The sequence below is a fragment of the Falco biarmicus genome, chromosome 15 (assembly GCF_023638135.1).
Source record: "Falco biarmicus isolate bFalBia1 chromosome 15, bFalBia1.pri, whole genome shotgun sequence".
Classification (NCBI taxonomy): domain Eukaryota; kingdom Metazoa; phylum Chordata; class Aves; order Falconiformes; family Falconidae; genus Falco; species Falco biarmicus.
In genome coordinates, this window is record NC_079302.1 from 16,710,031 (window position 1) to 16,737,292 (window position 27,262).

At 38.9% G+C, this 27,262-nt stretch overlaps 1 protein-coding gene across 2 annotated transcripts in view; it reads left to right on the top strand.

Moving 5' to 3' along the window:
* The window catches only part of TENT4B (terminal nucleotidyltransferase 4B), a 42,776-nt gene extending 19,375 nt beyond the window's left edge, over positions 1 to 23,401 (top strand). For both annotated transcript variants that reach the window (XM_056360777.1, XM_056360778.1), the window contains exons 2-12: positions 2,317 to 2,440; positions 7,056 to 7,102; positions 9,579 to 9,699; positions 10,706 to 10,813; positions 14,029 to 14,157; positions 15,416 to 15,629; positions 16,498 to 16,624; positions 16,724 to 16,827; positions 18,233 to 18,420; positions 18,976 to 19,140; positions 20,466 to 23,401. In XM_056360777.1, coding sequence (XP_056216752.1) covers positions 2,317 to 2,440; positions 7,056 to 7,102; positions 9,579 to 9,699; positions 10,706 to 10,813; positions 14,029 to 14,157; positions 15,416 to 15,629; positions 16,498 to 16,624; positions 16,724 to 16,827; positions 18,233 to 18,420; positions 18,976 to 19,140; positions 20,466 to 20,645 — 1,507 coding nt within the window. In that variant the 3' untranslated portion in view covers positions 20,646 to 23,401. The remainder of the gene's footprint in view (positions 1 to 2,316; positions 2,441 to 7,055; positions 7,103 to 9,578; positions 9,700 to 10,705; positions 10,814 to 14,028; positions 14,158 to 15,415; positions 15,630 to 16,497; positions 16,625 to 16,723; positions 16,828 to 18,232; positions 18,421 to 18,975; positions 19,141 to 20,465) is intronic.
* Positions 23,402 to 27,262: the final 3,861 nt, after the last annotated feature.

Here is a 27,262-nt window from a genome sequence, read left to right on the forward strand (position 1 = left end):
TGTAACCAGTCTGTTCCAGGTAGTCCAGAGGAGCAGAGGCAGAAGCAGGTCTGTGTTAACTTGATCAGTTCCCCCCTGTGTAGTCCACAAAGAAAGTGAAGAGCTTGCCAGACATGGTAGGAAGCCTTGGGCTGACTCCCAGGTCTTCCCGTAAGCTGGTTCGCCAAATACAGTTGAAAAATAATTTTTATTTTCTGGAGTTTGATTATCGAGTTTTTTGCCTGTTCCCCTAGCTGCTCCTGTTTTTGAATGCTACCTTAATGGTCAAGCACGCAGAGACTAAACTAGCAGGTCGGTATGTGTGACTGGCAGTGGGGACGGAGAGTGAACTTGGTTGCTGGAGTGCTCAACTTGCCCTTTGTCACGCACTTCTCACGTGAATTCAATTCTTGCAACAGGAGGATAACTTTAAGAATGTTTAAGTGCCAGTATGTTGACTAACAGTGAGGAACAGGACAGGAGATGGCTGAAAAGCCAAAGGCAGAGAAGCCCGTGCCCAGGATGGCAGTGGTGGTTCAGAACGTGCATGTTAACCCCAGGTTGTAAGCTTCCAAGGAAAAGCAAGAAAGCAGCTGTAGGAGGAGGTACGAAATTTCTTAGCATTGTCAAAATACATGCTGAAAACAGCATTTATCGGTATGACTATTGCAGCTGCGTTGCTCAGAACATCCTTGTGGTACCTGAGATGATGTGTGTGAGCGGGGCTCGGTGCTGGTGCCAGCGTGCCAGTAAGGCGGGGGAGAAGCGGGGAGGTGGCACCTTGCATTTTTGCAGGAGATCTTTGCGGAGGGGTGGTTTTATTTTAGTTTTTAGTTGAAGTGTTTGTGAGTCTCCGTCTGTAGGTGTCAAATGAGGAGAAGCTTCTCCAAAGGTGGTTTTGGAACAGCTAAATTGGGTATCTGTCTGGATCTCCCTTTGGAGGAGCTCTGTCAGAGGAGTTTTTGCGTTAGCTATAGAGAGCTGTGATGATGGCTACCACAGGTTGCTAGGCTTTTATAACTATTCCCCTTGCCGTGTGTGTGTGTAGGGAATTCCAGTAGATGCTCAGTAAAAAGTAATGTAAATATTTTATTCCTTCATCTTGGAGAGAAAGAAGCTTGTGTTGTTCATAATGCTGCAGTATTGAAGAACATAATGCCAATGCCAGATGGTTTGAGTTCTGTCCTTACCCTGACTCCGTTAAATACAACTTTCAGATATTTTAATCTGTTTTGTTGACACCTGTATACAACTTCCAGTTATTAACATTTGATTTATTTAAATGTGTGTACAGTAGGGAAGTATTAGATTCCACATCTCATCTGAGGGCTTGCTCTTAATGAATTGCTCTGTCCTGATGGTCCCTCAGAGCTTTAAGGAGAGATGCAGTTGTATGTGGTAACTAGAAACAATACATTTTAAAAAAATAGCTATTACTATAATGGCCATTGCAGGGAACAAATGAAATTAATTTAGCTGCTCTGTGGCTGAAATGAAAGGGTTGCGTCTGGTTTTTTTTCAAAAATGTTGTTAGTCAAGAGGGTGATGTGTTGTTGGTATTACAGAAGCGTAGAAATTTGTGGCGCTGTATGAAGACATTTTTATTTCATCTCTAATAATAGGCAGTTTAAAAATGACTTACTGACGGTGAGAAGCACATGTAATATAGTAAACTGCCAAATATATGGGTTAACTGTCTGTCAATCACTTATTCTTCTGAGCCACCACTTCTGCACTTGTACTACATATTTTCTTGTTATGGGGAGCGGGTGCATTTGGAGTTTATTCATCTTCTCTAAGCAGTAAAAAGAAGCAGTTTTTCTAGCTCTAGTACTGGCACAATTACTATCGACTTTTTAAAAGCTTGGTACTGAACACAGACTGATGCCTGAAACTCCCTAGCTGGTGCCAAGGGGCTGACTAGGAAGCGTTGGCTGAAAACCTCCTGTTTAAATTTTTGGGAAGTGTGTACTCGGAGCTTACAGCTGCATTCCTAGCTGAAGACCAAACAGTTTCTGTGTTATGCTGGCATTAAAATACGGAGTGTGATTTTCAATGTGAATTGAGGCGCTTGGATTTAGATTTGCTTCCACACTTCTAGCAAATGCAGTGCAATATTGACCTATGGCTTAAGAAACTGATGTAGAACTAACCAGTACTAAGTGTTGTAAATCTGGTGGGCTTTTTTTCATTGCACGCTATCTTCAACTGCCTCTTAACTAAATGGGTAACTAGGAGCTTAAAAAGCATGTTCGATTAGAGTAGTTGCTGTTTCATTCTCCTGTGTTTTTTTTTTCCTGACTTTCTGTTATTTTTTTTTCTTTTTTTCTTTCTTAGTCTTCATGAAGAAATCATTGACTTTTATAAGTATATGTCTCCCAGACCTGAAGAAGAGAGAATGCGGATGGAAGTGGTGAACAGGATAGAAAACGTTATAAAAGAGCTGTGGCCTAATGCAGATGTGAGTAGGACGCTGTTCTATTTGTTAATACGTAAAAACAACATTTTGTGCCCGTTTACTTTGTGAAGTATTCACCAATGAAAGTAATGTTTATTTTTCCGTATTAAAAAAAAAAACCAACACAAAAAAACCCACAACAGAACAAACCCAAAGGGATTTCTGGTCAAAAAGATCAACTTTTTCTATCGCACATAGGAACAAAGACAAACTAGACCTACTGTAGTCAAACAAAGGGTATAAGATGTGAGAACATGTAGTTTCATTAATATTTATTTACTAAGATTATATGGGAACGTATCAGACATGCATGCATGCCTGATAAGTATCGTGTTAAAAAAAAGCAGCTTCTGAAACTCAGATCTTCACTAGTAGCAGGGCTTCTAGCCCTAAGACCTGCAGTCTTGAATATGTCTGTTAAGGTGGAATGTCAGCAACGCCGTGTTACATAGATCATGCTCTTCTTAATGGGTAGTTAAACTGACATATCTTACAAAATTAAAGGAACTGGGTTTTTGTACACGAACAAGTCTATAAATCTGTGTATTGAGCTGAAAATCTGTAATGTCTCTTTCCACTGAAGATGGGGTTTTGCTAGTACTTCATTCAATTGAAATTAGTTTCTCCTATGCAGAGCTGTGCTTTTTTTAATAAGGGTTGCATTAAAGAGAAGCCAGGGAAGTTGCTTTTACAACTCCAGATGGTTTTACGGGGACTCGGTTGGATTTTTGGCTTAATTGAATATAGTTTAACTGTATCCCTCTGCTCACATGGTTAATAAGAATGGAGATTTGTAGCTGTAGTCATCTATCTGTAGATAACAGTAGCTGAAAATAAAGACTTGTTAGCTGGAATAGTAAACCAAATTCAGACAGCAGAATCTTTAATGCTCTTTGGTCCTGCCATAGTGACAGACAGTGTTGACATGAGTGACTTAAACCCACTGTTCATTTTGGATCCTCTTAACCTGTTTTTTGGAATGTGTTTTTAGAAATTGGCAGAATGTGAATTCTGCGTTAGCTGTATCTATGTGGCATGTGGTTTTGTATGTGAAGTATACTCACATTTACAAGGTGGTTCTTGTGTTATGGGCATCGTATTAGTGATGTATAATATGGAAGGAGCGCTCTCCGCTCAGCGATAGCCACCTCTGCAGAGTTACAGGAGGTTGATAGAGTCAGTGCTACACGTGTCTGGTAATTTTCTCTGAGCAAAACCAATAAATTTTCCAAGAGACTTGAGCAAACCTCACAGGTGGTGGTGTACCGCTCTCCTCTCACCCAGTGAACAGTGTTGTAGACCGCAGTCAGGAGCAGGAGGAGTGGGCTGCCGGTCTGACAGGCTGAATAGCAGAGGAAGCAGTGCAGGTACGAAACAGTGCGTGCTATGGTACACCCTGCCAAAGGCTTGTAGTGGGGGATTTCACCAAAATAACTGATGGCTTCAGCCTAGAGAAGCTGTCACTAAGGGGAAGGAAGTTACAAGCCCTACCACAAGTGACAGCTGACCACTGGGCTTAGCTGTAACGTGACTGAGAGGAAGCACACATTGTGTAGTTGAAAGTTCGCTTTTCAGTTAGTACCATTTAAAACGGCCGTGGCCATCTTTGTTTGCTGTTCTTCAAAATATTAGAGAGAAGAGCATGCCAGTTCCTTTTTTTCTCAATTCTGCTCTTCAGAGCCTAACTGCATTTTGTCTGCTGTCATTACATCAAGGAAGAATTCTCCTTTTTCTGGAGACTAGAAGGGAACTGAATGATGGTTCAGTTCAGCACGCCAGGTTAGAATCTGGAAATTACTGTAATGTTATTTTTCTAATACTTTACAGATCTGTTGAGAACAGCTGCTGAACTCAACTGTGTTCAACTTTGACAGTCTTTTGTTGTAATTTTTCAGTCGTCTGAGTTAATCACTAACCTTTGGGAAATCTGTTGGTTTAGCTACTTGTAAGATGTAAGTTTTGAGTACACACTCCGAGAAGGTGGAGTGTTATCTGGTCCAATGTCCTCAGCTTTAGCTGTAGTGTAAAGCGATAAGTTAATGTTTAAGCTGTTCATTCTCAGTCATAGATGCAGCGAATCCAGCTAAAATAAACTTGTAAGTTAAACATACACATTTAGTTTGTAGTTTCTCACTAAACACGTAGGTAAGACATGCTCTATAAAAATCAGATACCAAGTAAAGGAAAATTAGGCTTCATGAATCTAAATGTATAGAGAGCATGTGGAATGTGTCTGTGCACATGCATTTTTTTTTTTTTTTTTTCCTGTTCCACTTAGGAAAAGGCTGAAAAAGCAGATGGAGGATGGGGTAAAACTAGGTATCCTAAACTGTTACTTTATTTATAGAAGTTAGCAATTGTGTCATTTGCTCTCTTACTCAAGGGAATGTGCTTAGAAGGAAACATTCCTAGTAAGTGAGAACTGTTCTTGGCATCAGCAAGGCTCTGACCGTAAGAAAGGCTTTAATTACGCTGAAACTGAACAACCCAAAACATTACATGAAAGCATCTTAAGAAAGTTTTTTGACCAGTTGAATATGAAAATTTGCCTGTTGAACAAGTAAGTACTTATACAGTAGAATTTAGGATACAGTTGTCATAATGCCTTCAGCTTTCTGTCAAGAGTATTGCGTGGCGCCTCGTAGATCGGAAAAGAGGTAATGTATACTTCACATGCTTCAGTTATGAAAATACTGTGATTGCAAATGGAAGTAGTAAGATTAACTCTATTTAATTTGACAAGCTTCAGAAAATTCTACTTAATGATGTAGAAGAAGGGTAAATTTGAATTGGCTACAGAGATTTTTTTTTTGGTTGGTTGGTTTGATGGAGGGATTTTGGTAGCGAGGACTTTGCAAGCTTTTGTGCGTTTCCAAGTTGTGCATAGTGAGGACATATTTGGACACATACCACAAGCAAAGCCCTTCAGGAACTTCGGAATTTAATATGAACAAGTTCACAGAAATGTAGGATAAATAGTAACAATAACATAAAGGAGTTGGAGGGGTCTGTTACAGTACTGTGAAGTCTTAAGTTATCTTATGAACGGAAATACATCTCTCTGTCCACATAGAACAAAAACGTAATCGGCAGTGTTGGCACAACACAGAAACTAACGCTCATGTCTCAAGTTGTAGTAGTGTCCCATATTTGGGATGCTTTAAATACGTACATGGCTACAGAGCTTCAACAGTTTAAATTCCGATCCAATAATAAATAAATCAAATAATAAATCAAAATCCTTTAAAACTTCTGATTTCCCCACTTCCTCTTCCATCTTTCCAGATTTGATGAGAGAGGGATTGAAGTGTGGGTGTGGGTTTCTTTTATAATAATTCAGTGTTTCTTACACTCCAAATTATTGTACAACAGCAGATGTTGTCTCATTCCTTTTGGTAAAGGTCATATATGTTGTATCAGTAAGTTTATGAGTGCTTACAGGGTTGTTTATTCAGTAAAGGCTCTCTTTGCCATTCAGCTGAACACAGTATTTTGTTTGATAATGTAAAAGCACATTTCGTTTTTTCCGAATCCATCAGCAGTTGTCTTAACTGTGCAAAAGCACTTCTCAGATGTTTTTGATAGCCATATAAATCCTGATTTGATTGAACCCAAACAGTTTCACAGAGAATGCTTTTATTATTATCCTGGATTAGAAATAGTAATAATTATTACATTTCTAGCGTTGTGATGCCTTTATGCTTTTATCAAGATCTAGTACGATATTGATGCTAATTCTGTGGCATCTTTTGCAGTCTTTTCTAGTTTGAGAAGCTGTGAACTTTCAACATTAAATTTACTGCCAGCATGTGCTTTTTGGTGGGTGTGGAGGTGAGGGGATAAAAAGAGTGAAGTGATAAAAAAATAATAATGAGGAAGCACTCATACTGCTTCTTAGTCTAGTGAAGTATCAAGACACTTACTTGCAAAACATCACCTTTTCCCATCTCGCCCTTTTTTCTTATCCCAAAGGGGTAAAACATAAGAAGCGGGTCACTTGACATACAGATAGGTGGCTATCGAGCTAGTGTATGAGACTTATTAAAGCAGAATATGCAAGTCCGTAAGGTGGCTCCAGAAAAGACATCAGAAGACTGACTGGTTGAAAATTAGTCCAAATGTGTAGATATTTTTACTTTGAAGTCTCACCACTCCCCTTTGAGACTTAGCACATGAGTCCGATCTCCCTGCGAGGCTTGGCTAAGTTAATGAGAGTGTGGTTTCAGACAGCTTATGGTGGAAACCTGATTATTTAAACCTCCAGTGCTAGTAAAAATCCAGCATAATAAACTAAATATGTGGGATCTGAAACGTTTTTAGTATGTTGTTTAAGCAGAAGTAAACACAGTTGTGCCACTTGCTCTGTAATTCAGAAAAAAAAAAATGGATGGTGATTTAATTTTTCTTTTAAAGTACACAAAGCAACAGAAATCCACTAAACTGAAATGTGTTAACAGAAAAGAGTCCCAATACTTCTGTTCAGAATGTGCCTGTTAGCAATACCGAAATCTACCAATGGAGGGTAGCAATAACCAGCCTTTACAAGCAACTTTATGGAACTTGTTCGTCTTCCAAAGCCTGAAAATTTGTTTTCATGTATTGTGTTCTTGTGTTTCAGGTGCAGATATTTGGAAGTTTTAAAACTGGTTTATATTTACCCACAAGGTTAGTAATTTTTCAGTGTAAATTCAGTGCAAGAGAAAAGAGAGCCTGTTGAACCTGTACCCCTGTAGTGATTTATGTGATCTCTCAATAGCTGTGTTACTTGTGCGTATGCTTGGAGTGTTAAAAAAGTGTTAAGCTATTAGTACTCTGCAAAGTGTATGGAAATATAGTAATTAAGACTTAGCTATAATACATATATGTATTTTACATGTATTGGTAAAAGGTCTGAACTACCATGTTGTCAAAAAAAGGCTTGTTTTGTGATTTGCCTTCATTAAGTGACTGAACCAAAGAAAGAGGTTTGCCTTAGAAGAAAAGCTAATTTTTTTCTCCACAAATGATTAAATTGAAACATGTAATGTTACCTTGTTAATGATACTGTTGGCACTGAAAAGATTACATACAGAATTGCTTTTCTTTCAGTCTGCTTCTGTGAAATCTGTACAGTAGTCAACATCTGCCTTTTCCAGATTTATTACTAGTTGTCATAAAGAAAAGTAATTCATCGGTGACACTGGTATCCTCTGTGTAGAAACTGTGTTTTTGACAATTAAAGAGAATGAAGGGCTTGAATGGCTGCAGGTGATAAATGCATTTAAACAGCTAAAGTCTGAGGTTAACACTTGAATTGAGTTCCGTACATTGGGAACATGAGGAATTAGTATCTAGTACTGGCTGCAACTGATGGATACCCAAGTCATCATTTAATCCGTTTTTCAAAAAGGAAGTATCAGGTGGATGCTTTAGTGTCTGCTTTAGTGTAAGGAGTTGCAGGTAGGCTGAAATACTGTGTTTCTGTTCAGAAAGTCTGAAGGTGTACAAATATACATTGTTTTCACATTTGGCCTTGTTCTTGCCCTTTTTTCATTGATTTCAAATAGGCCTGCTTAAACTTGATTGTATGCTGATAATTAATGCAAGAGAGATACTCTTATTCACATGACTGATGGCAATAGTTCTTTACTATATTTGCTTGATTGTTTTGAAATTGATGTAACAAAAATGCTTTGCAGTTGTTTGTTTGGTTTCATATACTCTTTCCTCCGTATCTGTTTCAGCTGAGTTTCTGTTGGAGAACAAATGCAGATACTATAAACACAGTACATAAACCCACAGAAAACCTGCCTGTGGCAGTACTTGCCAAACTTTCAAAATAACCAGCATTTGTCTGTTGGTAATTAATTCAGTGTTGCCTTCTATCAGGGCTTCGCTTTGCCCTAGGTTTTCCCTACCTGTCACTAACTGCGTAGTCACTGTAGATTTCAGGTTCTGGGATTCAGAAAGACTTACAGTGTGTTTTTAATTCTGTTACTCTGTTAGAATTTGCCTTATATCCTCTTACTTAAGCTGATACTGAAGGTTTGGGCATGTGGTTGTGTAGCTGCTGGATCTCTTGTGTGGTTTTGCAGGCATCGTCGATTCTCAAGGTGACAACAGAGCTGCTTTTTTTCTCTCTTGGTGCGCATCATAAAAATGTCCCCCGTTGTTAACTGTCAGCATCAGTAACGGGTTTAACACTAATTAGTTTAGAAGAGAAGTGTCCAGAAGCATTTCCCACTCTCCAGGCGAGTTTTGAACATAATTTTCTGAAACTGGCCGGGTGCTGCCTGTCCTTGTCAGCTAGATGGTGTGCAGCTGAACGGCCGCTGAACTTGCCTGCTGCCAATGCTGCTTTTTTCATTAATGCAGATGCAGTTTCTTTGAGACTGTTTAAGCAGTGGTGTTTGTGAATCAGCAGACCTGTAGAATGTATTGGGAGGGAAGAAGCGTTCTTGATCTTTTTCGTGTTTCCTGTACGCAGTTTTCCATATTGCTGAAGCAGCCTGGTAGTATAACCGTAGGGTTATACGCTCGCCTCCTTCATGTTCCCAGCCAAGCAGGGTTAATCAAAGAAGTTGAGGAGCAAAGACAAAAAAGCTTGGGATCTCAGGGTAACCTTCACTGGCTTCGGTTCGGATGCCAGTCATCTTTTGCATTTGAGTTTAGGCATTGAATTAGGGTGCCAGCTCCCTGTGTAGACAGATGAAATGTGTATGTGCGTAGGGAGGCAGTGTGGTGGGGTGGAGACACTTCTTCAAGGAGCTGAGTTAATGACTAGAGTTAATTAGCTGGTTTGATCTTATTTAAGAGCTTGTTGCTTCCTGAAGTCAAAGTTGCCACATTTTCCTCTCTCCTTCCCTGCTCCCTGTTCTTGGCCCTACAGGCCAGCTGCGTACCATGTGCCCACAGGTGCTGTGATGACCTACGTGGATTTGTGTGTTTATCTGTCCCCTCCCTTCGGTAACCTGAAGTGTTCTGTGTTTCCACAAGTGTAAGAGTTCATCCCCATCCCTTTCCTCAGAAAATTAAGAATCAAGTAGTTGGTTAAGCCACATTCTGTCAGCGTTATTCTAATTATGTGTGGATGTCAGGGTTTTTTTCTTTTAACTGTATTGGCCTTTTAATTTGAATGAGTATTATTTTCTTTCCATTTCAGTGATATTGATTTAGTTGTGTTTGGAAAATGGGAGACGTTACCTCTTTGGACCCTGGAAGAAGCTCTTAGAAAGCACAATGTAGCAGATGAAAACTCAGTAAAGGTTTTAGATAAAGCAACAGTAAGTTTGGGGGAAGAGGGTATTTCCTTATTCTAAGCTAAATTTCTAAAGATCTTGGTTAAAAGGATGAATTTTCTTAAGCAGGAACTATTTTATATATAAATTTGAAATAGAATCAATAATTTTTATTTAGTACGGGTTTTTTTTACTGACAAAATAATAGTGCTGCAACAGAAGCATTTCTTCTGTTGGAGAAAATCATCAGGTTTTCCATATTCCACAACATCCACTTGCTTTTAAGTGAGATTATACCAGCAGTTGTTGCAGTTAATGTGATTAGACTTGTGAATTTCTGAGCTGAGTTTGTACCTAAGTAAATTACTTAATTTTTTCTTACTGCACGCCAGCAGATGTAGTATATTTTCCTATAGAAGTAGTAAGTACAGCCTTGTATAAATATGTAATGGTATGTCTCGCACAGGGTAGGATTAGTTCCATTATAACTTCCTACCATGTGCTAATTGTAAGAGTATGTAAAGTGTTGGGGTTTAGACAGGTGCCTAATTGATGGCTGTTATTAGCAGAGAGAGGTAACTTGGAAATCACTCAGGTGGAGATATGTCAGAATGCTCTCAATATCTTGTGTTGCTTGTTTGAAGATAATTTTGGTGAGGAACCAATGGCCCACAATGACAGAAGTGTGTCTTTTCTTTAAGAGCATCTAATACCATTTATCTTTATTTCTTAAGCTTTTGTCTCCCTCTGGTGTTTGTTTTTCCCATTGGAACTATGCTTCTGCACCAGGAACTGACTGAAAACAATTTAAAATGAATCGCTTTGAAGATGAAGTGTTAAGTTCTGTTAAACACATTAGTAAATTGAAAATAGCATTTATGAGTTAGAAAAGCAAAGTTTATGTAAACAGATTGGCAAGGAGAGAGTAAATAGATGGGAGTCCTGTTTTCTCTGGCTACCTTCTTTTACACATTCATAAAACATTTAAGTATCAATGAAACCAAATGTGTCTTGGAAATCTGTATTGACTGAATCTGTCTTTCTTTTGCAGGTACCTATTATCAAACTGACAGATTCCTTCACTGAAGTAAAAGTTGATATAAGCTTTAATGTACAGAATGGGGTTAAAGCAGCCCAGCTCATCAAAGATTTCATCAAGGTTAGGCAACACTATAGTAGAGCTACAGAGCTGAATATTCGATGACTTAATTTGATTTTCTGTTTTACTTTGATTGCATCCTTCCTAGAATAGACTTTCACTCTGTTATTTTTTATTTTCTGGTACTACTGTGTGATGTTCTTGGGTTTTAGGTATATTGCCCTAAAAAGGCATGAAGGCAGTAAAATGTACAAAGAAACTATGGAGGAGTTACAGTGGTACAACGACCAAGTTTCTTGAACTTAAGATTAGTAGTAACCACATGTTCTGAGAAAGTAGGAACTGTCTTTTTCTAGATTAGCATTTGCACGCTGAAACAATATTCAATGAAGTAGAATAAGTTAAATTTAGTAAGTTGCTGTTCAGGGATTCACTAATACCTGTATCATAGATACATCACAGTTATTTTTGTTTAATATGTGAGATCATTTTGTTAGGATTGATTTGCTTTTGTATGTAAAGTTCTGAAGTATTATTACACTATTTTCCTTTCCCTGCCCCTGTTCAGGGCACTGAACGCTCGTAGTAAATGTCTCATAAAAGCAGTTAAAAGTTTTTCTTGGAATTTCATGTTCTCTGTAGGGAGACGAAGTGCAGCTCAGTCTTAAGTGCTTAGGTATTACTGTTCTACTACCAAGTGCTTTGTTTTTTTAACCAAACTAATGGACAGCAGGAGAATCAAAGTATTTCACTAGCTAGACAGGTAAAGCTCCTTCAGAAAACTCCATAAATCTGAATAAGGTAAGCGCTTCACTTTCAGTCATTAAGGGTTAGAAATGACGTACATCTGCTTTAATAACGTCATTGAGTTGCAAGAAGTCTTCTAGATTTTGGGGAATTTTCAATTGCTAATGAGTTGAATGTATGGCCTTCAACTTGTTAATCTTCTGTTCCTTTATGTACATTTAGCAGCAAGTATGACAGTAGCTCAGTTTGTTTCTGCAGTCTCTTATTTCTTTAACCTATAGAAGGACACAGGAGAAAAATCTCTGTCCTTAATTTCAGTAGGATAGTCTGAGTTCTTGTCCACCTAGTCTCACCGGTGTGCTTACATAGCCCTCCTGCTTGCACCTTGTGCTGTGAGGCCCCTTGTGCCCGCGTCCGAGGTAAGCGGTGGGGTGGGTGCAGAGACCTCTCCTCTCTCAGCCTCTATCCGACGAGCACAGTCGTTCTTGTTGGCCGGCCATTTGCCGCTAAATCAAGACCGACAGTTTTGTGCTGTGTAGCTCCTCGTTGGGGAGCAAAACCGCCCAGATTCTCTGTTGTAAGATGCCTACCTGGAATTTGGGTGCTAACTGCCGTTTTTACATCCTCTTTTTTCCCCAATTTACAACATTTACATTGTTGTGATGCCTTGTGGTAGACAGGCAGGCTGTGTTTGGTTTTCTGCCGCAACACAGGGGCTGTATTTCTCTTACGCTCTGCGTATACGTTTATTTCTAGGTGGGTCCATAAGGCCCTGCATACTTGCCCAAAATTGCCTGTGTGCTGCTTAATTTTGGGGGGGGGGGGTAGCCTTCCCTTGACGACTGGGAAGCGTTTTCGTGTGCTTACGGAGTGTTGGCGTGTTCCTGCTGCCCGGGTTGTTTGGAGCCCTTTGGAGAAGGAGCTTTGGCCTTGGGTCAGGGCATGGCACGAGTGGGGGCCGCGCGGCAGGCACGGGCAGGGGCGCTGCCTGCGGGGACGCAGCCCCGTGGTGCCCCAGGTTGTGTGATGACAGGCGTGGTGGTGACAGGGCCAGCCTGCTGGCCGGCCGGCGGGCAAGGCCGAAGTGAGGAGGGCCAGGCTGACGCTGCCCAGTCAGCGGTCAGGGTCGGCGTCGGCGCGCAGCAGCCTGGCTCAGGCAGACGGAGGGGAACAGCTGAGGTGAACAGCAGCTCCCGAGTGAAGCGGAGGGGCTCCCGGCGAGGCTTCCCACGCGGCGCTTTCCCACGCAGCTGTGTTGGCAGCAGCCCGAGCCCTGCTGTGCCGCCACACTGCGCCAGAGCCGGCCTGGGGCGCGGGCAGCCGAGCCCGGTGTGGCGGGGAGAGGTGGCACTGGGCCCTGACGCCAGCAGGTCGTGGCTGCGCTGCTGCCGAGGGTCGCTTGTTGGACCTGGAGAAAACTTGATGTGCACTTGCCAAGCTGACTTCATCGGTGTTCTCGAGGACCTCTCTATAAAACACTTGCAGGGAATTCTCTTGGGTCTTATTTTGTCCCACGTAACTTTGAATACCGAGTTGAGGCGTCGTGTTCAGTATTACCCTTGGAAATGCTTGTTCCTCTTAATCTAATTCACGTAGGAAGTCTGAGGCAGCTGAATCCTTAATTAAGGGTTTGCTGTTTCCTGACAAAAACCCTGTCTTTGAATTTTGGTATATACTGATACTCCACACTTCAGCTTGTGACTGTAAGTTCTTAGTAGTTCAAAAAAGTGATCATGGGATGTACAGTTCAGTAGGGCTCCCGCTGCTCATCCTTAGACTTGTGCAGAGTTGTTCTTGGAGAAATTCTTTCTTTTCAATCTTTTGCGATCGCAGATGCCATGATCCACATCTCTGACACTAAGGAACGTTTTAGCTCTGTGTTGATAAAAGCAGTGATTTTATTGAGCCTCGCTTGCCCCCTCCCCTGTGAGGGGGTGTACAGAGTGCAGGCGTAGCCCCAGCCTCCACTGCTGTCCACAAGGTCCGTGTCCTCCGCACGTGCAGCGTATGCACGCCTCTAAGGGAACCCATGCGGACAAAGCTATTGCAGGAGCAGTTACCCAAAGGTAAGGATTTAGCTCCTTTGAAAAATGTTACCTGGGTGTAGCGATTTTGGAGGACTGTTTGGAACTCTGGGCATCGGAAGCCCTTGCAGGACAGGAGTCTCAGTCCTCTTTGGGATATCACTGGTTGTAGCAGGAAGGTTTTGTTACAGATGTGGGTATCTCCTTCGCTCTCCTTTTCACTCATATGAGAAAAGCAAGTGTATTTTCATATTCAAGCGAAATCGTTCTGATTTTATGAGGTAATAACTTTTTTTCTATTGTTAATAGCTGCCAGCAGAGGTGAAGAGGTAAAATAACAGTATTGATTCCAGGCAGAGCCCTTGGCTTCTCCCCTGTTACTAAAAAGAAGTTAGATTTATACTTCGCTTTGAGACTTAATGTAACAGACAGCTTCAATATGCTTTATTAGCATGTTGTGTGTATGCATCGCAGTATCCTGACACCTCTGTTTTTCTCTTTCAGAAATATCCCGTATTACCCTATCTAGTTTTAGTATTGAAACAGTTCCTGTTGCAGAGGGACCTTAATGAAGTATTTACAGGTGGAATCGGTTCTTACAGTCTTTTTTTAATGGCTGTCAGTTTCCTTCAGGTAAGCTTAATGAAATCTATGGATGCCATTGGTGCAAAAGGACGTTACATTAAGAAGGAATTTAACCAATCCTTAAATTTCATCATTTAGGCTATCCTGTTTGTGGTTTTGCACCCTCTTTTCATTTAAAAATCAACACATCCCACCTGTCTTCTGTTCTTTCTCCCATACTGGTTCTTTTGGTATTAAGAGATGTTCGGAATATCCGTTGGTGTATCAATACCAGGCATGTGTGTCGTTCATGGTAAAATCACTTGACTGTTGTGCAAGTTACTTGGAACGAGCTACATAGGTTAGTGTTAGATGCAGCTGTCCTGTATAGCAGTTGTTTTCCCAGTCGTACACCCTGTATGCTTTAATGAATGCAATGGAATTTTGCTTGTTTGTCTGGGTTTTTAAGCTGAGATCAAATAAATATGTTTTACAACTTTCTGTTAAATCTAAGAGGAGAAAATGCAGCAGCTAAATCTGCTTTGTTCTGCCTGGGGGAGAAAAATACTGTAGAAATACAAAGGAGCCGAGTTCTGGCTTTATCAACCTAGGGTTTTTTTCTTGTACTAAATGTTACTGTGTAACCGTGTGCGTGTATGTGTATGTCTGTTCCAGACTGTAGTTATTCTTAAACCTGAGCCTTGAACTGGAGCTCCGTGTTTGCTGGCCGCTAATGCAGTTGCCTACTGAACACAAAAAAAGTAAAGGCAACAGGTGTACTTTTTTCTAAAGAAACCAAAATATCTCCCAACCCCAATTTTTTCTTAGATTGACTAATAGCATTTCCATTTGCTCCTGCAAAAACAGAAGTCAGGTTTTGCATCTGTTACAGTTATGAACTGGTTTTGTGCATCCTCTCTCAGGCTGAGTACTTAGCAGTAGAGGCGATCATTTATACGGCTGTGCACATGAGAAGCCTGTATTTTGTATTGCAAACCCAGGTTTGTGAAGTGTAAATATCTTCGCTTTTTTACAAGAACCCTGCCATTAGTGCTGGAAGTTCACTTACTGAACTGAAAGTTCGCATACAAAAACTGCAGTACTTGACAGCCTTATTTTTAAGAGGTAATTAGCTTATCGAAAGTTTTGATAGCATCTTTCTTTAAAGAAAACTGCTTTTTCAAGGGAAATTACTATATTTAGATATGTTTGCTTCTTATATTATGTTTTATTCATGATTGTGTTCAAACGTGTTTGCTGTGAAAAAGAAAAGGCACTTAGAGGCACTTGAAGTCTGAAGAATTTTTTTTTTTTTCTCTCTTAATAGCTGCATCCCAGGGAAGATGCCTGTATGCCAAATGCCAACTATGGTGTTCTTTTAATAGAGTTTTTTGAATTATATGGACGTCACTTCAATTATCTGAAGACCGGAATCCGAATAAAGGATGGTGGCTCTTACGTTGCCAAGGATGAAGTGCAAAAAAGCATGCTGGATGGCTACAGACCATCAATGCTGTATATCGAAGATCCGTTACAGCCAGGTATCCTTATAACCCAAAATATAACATATTGACAGAAAAAAGTTGCGCAAATGCTTAATCTAGGGGAGTTAAATCAAAGCATAGCATAGAATGACCATCAAAACCCCAATGGAAGCACCTCGTTCACGTCTGTGAACACACGATGCATGTGGAACACAATAATTTTCTTTTAAGACGTGCTTCTACCAAAAGTTTCCGTGCCACTCGAGAGCACGCCTGTACTGCAGTCGGGAGGCAGGGTGCGAGAAGGCACGCCAAACAGCTGTCACGTGCACGGTGGTAACAGCGACGGAGCTGCAGCGGCGTGGGCCTGAGTGTGGGCTGGACGCGCTGTATGTACACATGCTTCCTCTCAAGCTTGTGCTTGCCTGTGTCACAGTTGCACTTTATCACGTATGTACACCCCTGCGCGCTGTGTCCTGTTGGGTGCTGTAAAGTCACACAAACACACAGTGATTTCATTGCGTACCGTTTCCTACACATTAAGTTTGTTGAATTGGGTGGCTTCTGAAATGATGGGTCAAGTGCGGTTCGTAGAAAAGAGTTAACGTATTTCTGATCTAGAAGTATGTCATCGGGACAGTATTATTACGTGTAATACATGCGGTACAGGATTATTACTATTTTTGTTTCCTCTTTATTGGACTTTTACCCAGAGAATTGCTATTTTGAATTTCTGTGCATGTAAATATTTATAGGTCTTTTAAGCTCTTTCAAATATTTATGCATCACTAATCCTATTCTACAAGAGGTAACTGCAGCGAGTTGGGACGTAAGAGCAATTTTTAAAAACTACTGTCTCCTGTCTGAATGGAGATACCCACGGTTTCAATCTTACTTATTTATTTAATTATATTCTTATTTTAAGGTAATGATGTTGGGAGGAGTTCCTATGGTGCCATGCAAGTGAAACAGGCTTTTGATTATGCCTATGTTGTTTTGAGCCATGCAGTTTCCCCAATAGCTAAATATTATCCTAACAACGAAACGGAAAGGTAAATGTTATGAGTCTAAATCTCAGACATTAATTGCTGATATTTTGCGTGTCTTGGAGTTAATCATGGTGATGTTTTTGTTTTTTTCCTGCTTTACAGTATATTAGGTAGAATAATTAGAGTAACACAAGAAGTGGCCACGTACAGAGACTGGATATCAAAGCAGTGGGGAATGCAGAGTCGGACAGAGTCTTCGTGTAATGGTAGGTTCTGACTGAGCCTGGCTGATAGCGGGAAAATTCTTGCTAGTTTAAATCTAAATCCTTACCCTCTGTTCTTTTGTTTTTCATTTTGAAGTTTAATGTAGTCTATGTGTGCAGAAGCAATATTTAATCCAGGATTGACCATATAAGTGGAATAAGTCTTTTACACAGAAAAATCCTGAAATGCAATCATAATTCTTGTTACTAACAAAGGGAAACAAAAAAATCTATCCAGAGAACTTGCTGAAAATGCCCTTTAAAATTGTCTTTATTTTCATTGCCCATCTTCTGACTCCACCAGCCAGTGGCCACCCTCTTTTGATGTAGGTGATCTGCTGTCTGAAAGTTTTCAAATTCAAATTAATTTTAATACTCTTCAGTTTTAGAATGTGGCCAACTAGAGGTCTTCTCTTGTTAGGGATTGATCAGAGAAAGTGACACAGCTACCCAGTCTTCAGGCTATGTTGGGATTTTTGTTTATTTGTTTTTAAAGCTTTTGTTAGTGATTTCCCTCACTGCCCTTGTAAACTCAGTGTGCTTCTGGGCCATTCATGTTTTGCCAGCCTTGTGGCACTGCTGTACCCCCTGGCGATGGCAGACAACTGCACTGCAGTCCCACAAGCTCCAGAGTAATACTTGGCTACCTGTTGTGATCTCTGTACTAAGCTCTATGTACAAATACAGCTAGTGGCCGACAAATGTATATTATATGTCAGAGGTAACTCCTAGGTGTCTTATGTGAGATAAAACCTTAGTTAAAAAAATAATCCTTTATCAGGAAGATAGTGATGACAGTTACAGTAGTCATATTGTAGATTTAGTTTAGATTTAAGTTCCAGTTTGTTTTTTTTTTAAATTAAGGTACAAGTTAGTGAGATACGAGAGTTCCGTATCTTGTATTTTCAGTGTAGCATATCCTACAAAGCAACGAGACTTGCTGGGAGTTCTTATGACCCTGGCAGCTCCAGTAGAAGAAAAATGGGAGTTTCTGAGAATTAGGCATGTAGGAACAGAATTTAAACCTATGTATTTGTGTGCTGTTGAAGTATGTCATGAAATAATTTTATGAAGCAGCACATCTGAACTTGCTGCCTTCTTCCATGTCTGCTTTCTAATTTCCATCTTGAACTGTGGGTAGTGCTTGGTGGTTTTCTTAGTGTGCGTTAATGGATCTTGTTGGGAAACCACCGCGCCCTCGGTGAGGTGTTGGCTTGCTGCATGCCATACGTACACACAAGTGTCTGCATGTATTAAAAGTATGTAAGTGTGCAAATGTCTGTATGTGTCCTGCTGGATATAATAGATGTGCAATACCTGAGTGGGTATATAAATAAATAAATTAAAAAAAAGCACAACCTATTTTAGTAGTTAATGTGTAGTGATGTTTTTGTTTTGTTTTTAATAGGTAATGGAGTAACCTTGATAGTAGACACTCAGCAGCTAGACAAGTGCAACAATAATCTTGCTGAAGAGAACGAAGCGCTGGGAAAACCTAGAAATAAAACTTCAGAAACACTTAGTAAACATTCTTCAAATTCTTCATCAGGTCCTTTATCGTCATCATCGTCTACGCTGTCCAGCTCTAGTGATGTAGTAAGTAATGGAGTTTTTCTGATTTTATTTTTTTAAAATTTATTTGGGTTTTTTTTTCTGATTTGTATTGCTACAGAACACATTTTGAAAGCTTGGAATCCTAGTTAGTTATTTCATTCAGAATCCTAACTTGCATGAGGTATTGGCTCTTATGCAATTTCTACACGTGTAAGTTCCAGTGTGTTTTTGACACAGCACATATAGAAAGTGAATACAGTAGATAAAAAGTTTCATGGCCCTCTTTTTCTCTGGGAAAACTGTATTTCAGAAAAAGGACTGGTAGTCCTAAGCCATATGCTTTAAAAAAAAAAAAAAAAAGCCTTAAAAAATATCTGTTTGGGAATTCTGTTTAAAAAATAAAAGGCAAATCCCCAAATCAGAATCATGCATCAAGACATTTTTAAATCTGTCCATTTTACTCAGAATTCTGGATTGAAGGAGTTTTAATATCTAATGAAAACAATCACATTTTAAGTGTTTGTCCACTGCTAGCTTTATTTTTAAGGGAACACTCACTTGTAGGAAAACTCACTAATACTTTACATTTTCCTGAAGGATTCTGATGGAACACCTTGCAAAACCTCTAAACAATTGAGTTGTCGTCAATCTACCACAAACAGAGTGGGGTCACAAGAAGTGTCACTGGAATCCTCTCAGTCAAGTGGGAAAACACAAAATAGCCAAACAGCCAATACATCCAGCAACACGAACAAATCTCAGGTTTGTGGAATGTTTGAAAACAACAACGGTAGAGATTATTTGAATATTACATGTCCTCCATGGAAGGGTAGCTTGTTCTGGAAAGGAAATGCTGTTTTTCAGCTCCCCTTTACCCCACTAAAAAGCTTTGCGTACTGATTGTATCTGAAATCACCTGGTTCTCTGTTTAGCTTACACAGATGAGTTTGCAACAGTGGCTTTCCCAGCCTTAAAACAGATGAAACTGGATTGGTTTTGTTTTGGGAAATCTGGATTTGCTGGAAGTACACAGCCGTGTTGCACCCAAAAGCATGTCAGTTCAGTCTTGGCTACAGAATTTGAGAACTAATGAGGCTTGCCTACATTTAGTGAAAAACAATTAGCAGAAGTGTGTGTTTAACACTGTGACTCGCTGCTCAGTTAGCTGTTGATACTTGTTGAACTGTCTTTCATTAAGGGAGATGAAGATTCCTTGCTGATACTTGAAATTCCCACTTGTTTCCACCTAAAGACAAATATCTTTATAATGAGACCTCCCAGAGCTTATGCATTTAGGGGATTTCTCATGTTGAGGAATGCTTCTGTGACAACTCGGTCATCTAGAAATACTGTCTGCCTCTATATACTGTATATTTGGGGTATATACAGTTTTAAATTGTTATGCTTTTTCAGAATTTAGGAGTTCTTTAATAAATGATAAATAGTCTAGCATCTTCTGGAATGTTATTCCTGAAAAGTAATTCTCAAGACTTGCCTCCTGCTTGCTGACGACGTATCTCTAGCTAGTAATGAGACCGTTTACAAACTAGGCCTTTCGATGTACCATGAATGCATGTTTGTCTTATTACGCAGAGGTAATTCTGGTGCTGGAATGTGAATGTGACAATGTGAGATATTCTACATCTGTAAACAAAGATGCGGTATAAAATTAGTCCTGCTCTTAAAAAAACGTTCCCCTAATTTTGCACAGAAGATGAGATTTGAGCAATCTTCACCTGTCATCTCAGATTATGGATTTACATTTCTGTAAAACATTTTTTTGATGGTTGCAAAGTAGGAGCGATAGAACAGTTCTATCCTTTTCAAAATTCAGAGTGCTCTGCTCTTCTCTCTCAACCTGCATGGTTTTGGGTCTAGAGATGGGCATTTCTTTGCAACCACCAAAGTGAAAGGTTTTGTGGTACTGTGCTGCTTTTGGCTTAGCTTCTTTTGCCACATCCATTTTTTTTTTTTTTCCAAGTGTAGCACCGTCATGAGGTAACATCCTCATTATCCAGAAGTAGGGTTGTGTAATTGCCACAGCTTTCTTTTTTTTAGCACTGATTTGCCATGTTCTTCTTTTACAGCATGGATCTGCACGGTTATTTCGCTCTTCTAACAAAGGCTTCCAAGGTCCAACAAACTCAAGCCACGGTACCTCAGTCACAAACAAACAACACCAAGGCAGCAAATCACACCATCAGTTTTTCCACGGCAAAAAGAGGAAACACAAGAGGGATGCAGCCCTTTCAGACCTTTGTAGATAGTTGCCTATTTTATGACTGTTCTTCTGTGTGCAATGATCTCATGCTACAGGATAGTTTGATAGTGACTCCTTGGATCTCTTCCGGAGCTTCAGACTGTTCAGACATTGATTAGCAACTGCATTTTTTTTTTTCCCAGCTCGCCACGGAACGGATCATGAAGATTGATCACTGCAAAAACAAATAAACCCAAAAAAACAAAACAAACAAACAAAAAAAAAAAAACAAAAAAAAAGGAAAAAAAAAAGAAAGAAAAAAATTTAAAAAGAAAAAAATTTAAAAAAAAAGAGGAAAAAGGCTGCTCATTTGATAAGTCATATGCTACAACAGGGTCATTTAGAATATAAAAGCTTGAATGTAAAATAAATGTATTTCCCATCAGCTCATGCTGACCTGTAGAGGTAGTACTCAGTGTGTCTAGGGGGTGGTAACAAACAAATAAAACACAAAAAATAGGAAAAAAAAGCAAAAAATTGTATTTTGAGGGAAACCCAGCCTTTAAAGGTGAAAGTAATTTGTGCATGATTTTTTTATTATTTTTGCATATACTTACCATTTTATTGTGTATATATAGATGACCATATAGGAAAACTGACATTTGTAATAGTGGATTTGTTAATACTTTTTACATAACATTACTGTTTAAATTGTAAACATAAATTTTTCTCAGGATTAGTTTGGAAAATAATCTGAATTGTCATCTTAACATCCATATAAAGAGACATTACTAGTTATATTGCTCAGAATTTCTTTTCTTGGCATTTAAAGGATTTAATCGAACATTTGATCTGCAAAAGCTGTTCCTCTGAAAGAAAGGTTTATGGTGGCAAATGAAGTTTTTCATTTGTATAAAGTGTACATGTACTTTGTGTAGACACTGAGCTTGTCATCTCGGAGAAGTAACCTTCACCTTGTTTTCTAGAGTGCCATCGTTTCAGGCAATGGGGTTTTATAGTTGCATCCTTCTTCCTCCCCTCAGTGGTCACTCCCAACCCTTTCTTTTAAAGAAATACAAAGCCACTTGGGGTTTTTTTTCCTGTTTGGTTGTTGATGGTGATTGTTTTCTTCTTTTTTTTCCGTTTAAAAATACCACACAAACAAAACTCGGTTTGTTACAGACGTTTTCATTCCTGGGCTGCTTTAATCCCATGCCTCTTTGTTTGTGCCTTCCCTCCTCCTTCCAGGTCTGGGTTTTTTTGTCTTTTATATTTTTGCTAACTCCTGTAGGAGATGATAACTGTTGAAGCTTTAAGTGAATTTTACAATTAAAGTATTTTTTTCTCACTCCCCTCTTAGGCATTTTTATATTTACACTTAATTACTGAAAAAAAATCAACACAGAGCAACAAATAATGAAATATATTTTGTATTGCCTTAAAGACCCAAACCTTTCATATCTCATGTTATTTCTTCATTGATCTAGTTACCATTTAATTTAAACTCCACCTTTGTCTGGTTCAGTTGCATTACAAGTCTAGGTTGCGGTTTGATGCCATGAATGCAAATTTAATGTGTAATTACACTCACAGGCATAGCTTGGAACAGGAGCTGGGACACTTCAACGGTAGAAAGTTAAGTGGCATTTACTTTCACTTATTTCTTTAAAGAGGAAAGTCTGTACTCGGCATATGTGGCTGTATTAAATGCAGCTATTCCGGAGATGATGATTTTATAAAAAGTGCTATTAGCTTTTAGAAATTTTTTTTTATATACATTTACAGAATACTACAGACCAACCTGACTTTTAATGGGCACTAAGGAGTGCAATGATTTTTAAAGTGAAATAATGCTAGAATAAGACCAGAACTGATGTCATCACTTTAATAAACATTTTCAATGTGTTAAAGTGTTTTACTTCAAAAAGGAAAAAAATATATATTCCAAAGATATGAAAAGTCGTAACATTTACTCAAACACTAAGCTTAAGTGATGTTAATTTGACAATGTTTTCTTTAAAAAAAATTAGTTTCATATTTTAATTTGATCAGATAATTTTATCAACAAGATGTTGAGCTTTTGTTCATAGAAACTAGTAAAAGTTGTACCACATTATGCATAATCACAGTATTTATTTTGTTTTAGATTATTGTGAATGTGTAGACTTATGTTCACCGCTTAGGGAACAATTATTTATAAATTATATTAATCCAGTATTGTTAGCTGCTATTAGCAAAACTGTTCCAAAACTTTAAAGCTTACAAAGATCTGTATCGCATTTACCACACTGAAGTGTTTTTAAAAGAATCACCCTCATTGTTGAAAGCAAATGTACTCTTAGGGTGCAGATATTAGTGTTCCAATAAGCATGTGATAATTTTAAGGTGGTGGTAGCGGGAAGATAATCTTGATTCCATTGGGAATCTTAGGTTTGCCTCAATTTATGGTTTTCATAAATTTAATGGAAAATAGCTTTTCCTGGACTGCTCAAGTTTCTTTTTGGTAAACAGTATCTTTCTAAAAGAAAAAAAGAAAAAAAAAAAAAAAAAAGCATGAAGGAAAAATTGAGGTATTTTACATTGCCTCAAATGACCAGCATTGTATTCATAAAATACTGTATATCTTGCAAATCTTTATTTAAACAGAACAGTTGAACTGTTCGTTTTTCAATCTGAAGTAAAATACTTTCAAGACCTTTTAGTTTGCCTGCTCATTTGTCTTGTACATTTCATCTCTGTATTTGACTCAAGTCTAATTCCTTTTTGAGTTTAAATACTTTTGTGAAGATTTTGTGAATATATGAAAATAAATGTTTAATCTAACTACTGCAGTTTATCACCATTCTTGACGCTTACCCTGTTTTTTCCTTCACAGTCCTGTGGAAAGAGCAGACTGCTCAAGGCGCTTTGTAACGTTTTTGTGTAGTATCTGGGTGCTTCCGCAGCTGAGCGTTGGGCCCCTCTGCCTGGAATTTGGAAGCTTGTTTTGTTCAAGTGGGCCTGGTCTGCCATGTTTCCTCCCAGGAGAGCTGAAGCAGAGTCTGTATGCCTGAGAATAAGTGGAAGAATATACACGTGTAAAGGGTTCTTAATGTATAATTTTCTCTTAACTTTCCTCTGTGCTGTACATGGGAAACTTGTGCAAGGATGTTTTCTTTCCCTTGCGAACTCAGGTTAAGGGCTGTGTTCCAGCTGCAGGACACAGCTGTCCACAGCTGCCACGCTGAGGAGGGTGTTGCAGAAATACGCAAAAGTTAATTTGAGTTACCTTCAGCTAGAAACAGTGTTTAGCATAATTCCTGAAGCACAGTTGATGTTGCCAAAGTATGCTCTTAACTTTGGTTATCTTCCTTGCTTGCATAAATCAGTGCACACACTGGAAAGTTCTTGTCGTTGTGCTGCTGGTAGTCTACAAAGACCATCTGAAATAAATAAGCTGAAATGTTTATATATCTTCTTGTTTGACATTAGATTATTTTGTTAAGGGTTTTTTTTACTTTTTTTTTTTTAAAGAATAGTTCAAATGGTGTTTATAGTTAAAAGCTGTGTGTTTATTGATTTTATTCTTTTAAGTTGCCAGTCTTCCACCTTGTGGCAGAAAAGAAGCTGAAATGTAAGTAAACTTTCCCATTTGTGAGACATGACCTGATACTGACCTCCATGTTCTGTGCAGCTTCCTCAGAATTCACAGCTCAGGTTTTTAAATGTTTATAATAGACTTGTTTTCCTAGAATTTAATCTTAAGAAAATAATCAGAAGTCAAGTGGCTGGTGGCAACTTTTAAAATGTACTTTCAAAATGGAACTTTTAATTTTTTTGTCTGGAGTAATCATGAGTGCGTCCTAAATATAACGTGAGCAACTGATTAGAAAATAGTCTCATCTTGAAAACGTAAATAAAAGCAGCCAGCCATTTGACATCTGGATGGATGTTAACACTGATGATAGATGATAAAACTGAACGTGAGACTCCGACTTTATTCCCTGGAGAGTAAAAGCTGTAAGAGATTACAGAGTATGTAATTACTCCAGAAGAGAGTATGTTTACCTATTTAGGGGCTGTAACAGAAAATACATCTAATTATTCCAGCTACTATTAAAGTGCAGACTAGTGATTATTTATTCTGCAGACTCCCTAGAAGTTGCTTCTTAATAGTGCAATATAGTTTTCTAAGAATCAAGTTTGCCATGTCTTGAAACTGTCTTGAAAGTGCAGAATTTGAGAGCTTTATTTTTCTAGCTACTTTGTAGTGTTGCCACAAGTTCTCCTCAAAAATGTTTTCCAGGTGCAGTGACCTAAATGTAAATGTGCTTTGACTCTGTTTCCATGAGTCATTTACCAGCAGTTCTGACATACGTGTTCGTGGTTTCATCTGTAAGTTGAAACCAGCTTTACAGTTCTCATGGTGCTTTAATTACATCATGGTTGTAGATTTTCCTGTGTCAAAGTTACCGGGCTCTTCCCGGTAGTAATTTGCTCTGAACCTAATGAACTAATCTTCAAAGGTTGATTGTTAGGATGTTTGAGATGATCTGAGAGAAATTATTCAGCACCAAGAATCCTTTGCAGGTTACTCAATGAACAACATCCTGAGTAACACAGGAATTAAAATTCAAGTGGCCTTACTGGGTCTTTACAAGGCCAAAGTTTGTGTCAAGTATCTACTTGAAAAGGAAATGGGAATGAAAGAGCCGGAAAGTGGCTGTTGCTTGTGCATTTTAGTTAAGGTAGTGCTAGATCAAATCAATCTATATTTCAGATTACTGTAAAATTTAGATCAGTTAAATTCTGAACAGGTTTGATTTTAATTCTTAGTGTATTTAGTGATTTCCCCGCCATGACCATTCTATCGATTTGTGGACTCCAAAAACTTCTAACAGAAGTGCGGTGCTTTTGTTAAGACACCTTGACCCGACAGTTCAATAGGCCTCTCTCTTGGCAGTAGCAAGCTTAAAAATTGCCTGTTCCTGTTTGCTCCTTCCTGTAGCAGTGTAACCAGCGGTGAACTTGGGCAGCTATGACATGGGGAGTTAGTTTGCTGTAAATGAATTGGTACAAGGTGATAGGATCCTGAAAATCACTTCTGGACACAAGTAAGGGAAGACAAGAAAGAAATCTTGGAGATCCTCCGTATAAAAACCATTTGGAGGAATGCTGTCTTTCTGGCTTCCTAGATGCATGAACAATGAGGCGCTGTGCCGTCTTCTAATGAGTCAGTGTGCTCAGACATTACTACTTGTCAGATGCTGAATGGCCTGAGCAGTGAATCTGCTTGCCATTTAGACTGATATGGGTATGTCTTGGTTCTGCTCTCCTGCTAGTGGTCCTTTGAAAGTTGTCTTTGAAATCCTTGATGGCTCTTGATATTTTAAACTTGCTGAATTGAACCTCCTCATCCTTCTTTAACTGAGTCCACCCTTCGTTTTTTATGACCCAGAGATCTGATGGCGAGTATGGCATTTATCAAATCCTGTCCCAACAGGCTATAGTGAAGTGGGAAGGGATGGAGACCGATAGTGCTTTAAAAAGGGTATTGCCTGCTGCTACAGCTGCTTTTTAAAGAAAAATAAAACCTCACAAACCTCATGAATTGAGCAGGTTGAGTTGGCAATACATCCCCCTAGCCCTCACTGAAGCTAGTTTCTGTGCAAATCATTCAAGAATCTAATGTTTGGATGTTAGACTAAATATATATATATTTTTTTTTTAAATTAAATCTTTCTGTATAATGAAGCCCTAGTTTCCCTAGTACAAAGCACCTGAGGAAGAAACTTCTCAGCTGTATGCAAGAGCTGGCTTGTAAGGAATGCATTTGTGTGGTGGTAGAGGAAGTCTAAGGAACCATGGGTACAGATTTGGTGAGTGTTTTGCTTATTTAGAATTAAAAAACCAAAACAAACTCTTGTATATAAAGCTACTTTTGTTTCTGTGTGAAGCAATGTTTGACTCTTGAGCTGAAATATCATTAAGCAATCAAATGTTTCTGAATAGCTATTAGAGAAAGTAATCGCTGCTCTCACCTGCATTTTCCCAGGTCTAAAGTTTATTTACTGAACCAGATTTAGTGACAGTGAAATCTGAAAATAAACCTGCTTCAAGTCACTTGTTTATGCTGCCTGCCAGTGTACCACAACAATGCCTGTTCTGAACGTGAAGTTCCCATCTTAAAAAAAATCCCAAAACAAATTCACCTTGCTGGTCTTTGTACAACAGGTTGTTGCACCTAGAGTATGAAGAAATATTTTTCTTACACCAATAACATTTGTTTTAGGTGAAATGTGCATTAATGGTTGCTGTTTGCATTGTCCTCCTTCTGTGGCCTGTTTCAAAACAAAACTGTTGTTCATTCTTAAAAGTAGAGGACTGATTAAGGCAGGTTTGGATTTTTTGCTTCTCTATAGTGGATCTTGAATCAAACTAATTTCTGGTTGCCTGGTAATCAGTAAGTATGAAAAGACCATTCTTAGAAAAATCAATGGCTAACCCAGTAGAAATCTTTCATACAGTCTTCCTTCAATGCTAGCTTGTTTGCTTGTGCTCGTCAAAATTTTTGACAGTGCAAGGGAGGAATAACTTACAAAATAATTCAATCTTTTCTACGAGATTTTTATTCATCTCAAAGCATGTCTTACTAAATCTATGTTATGATATCAACTATTATCCATCAAGATAACATCGTAAAGC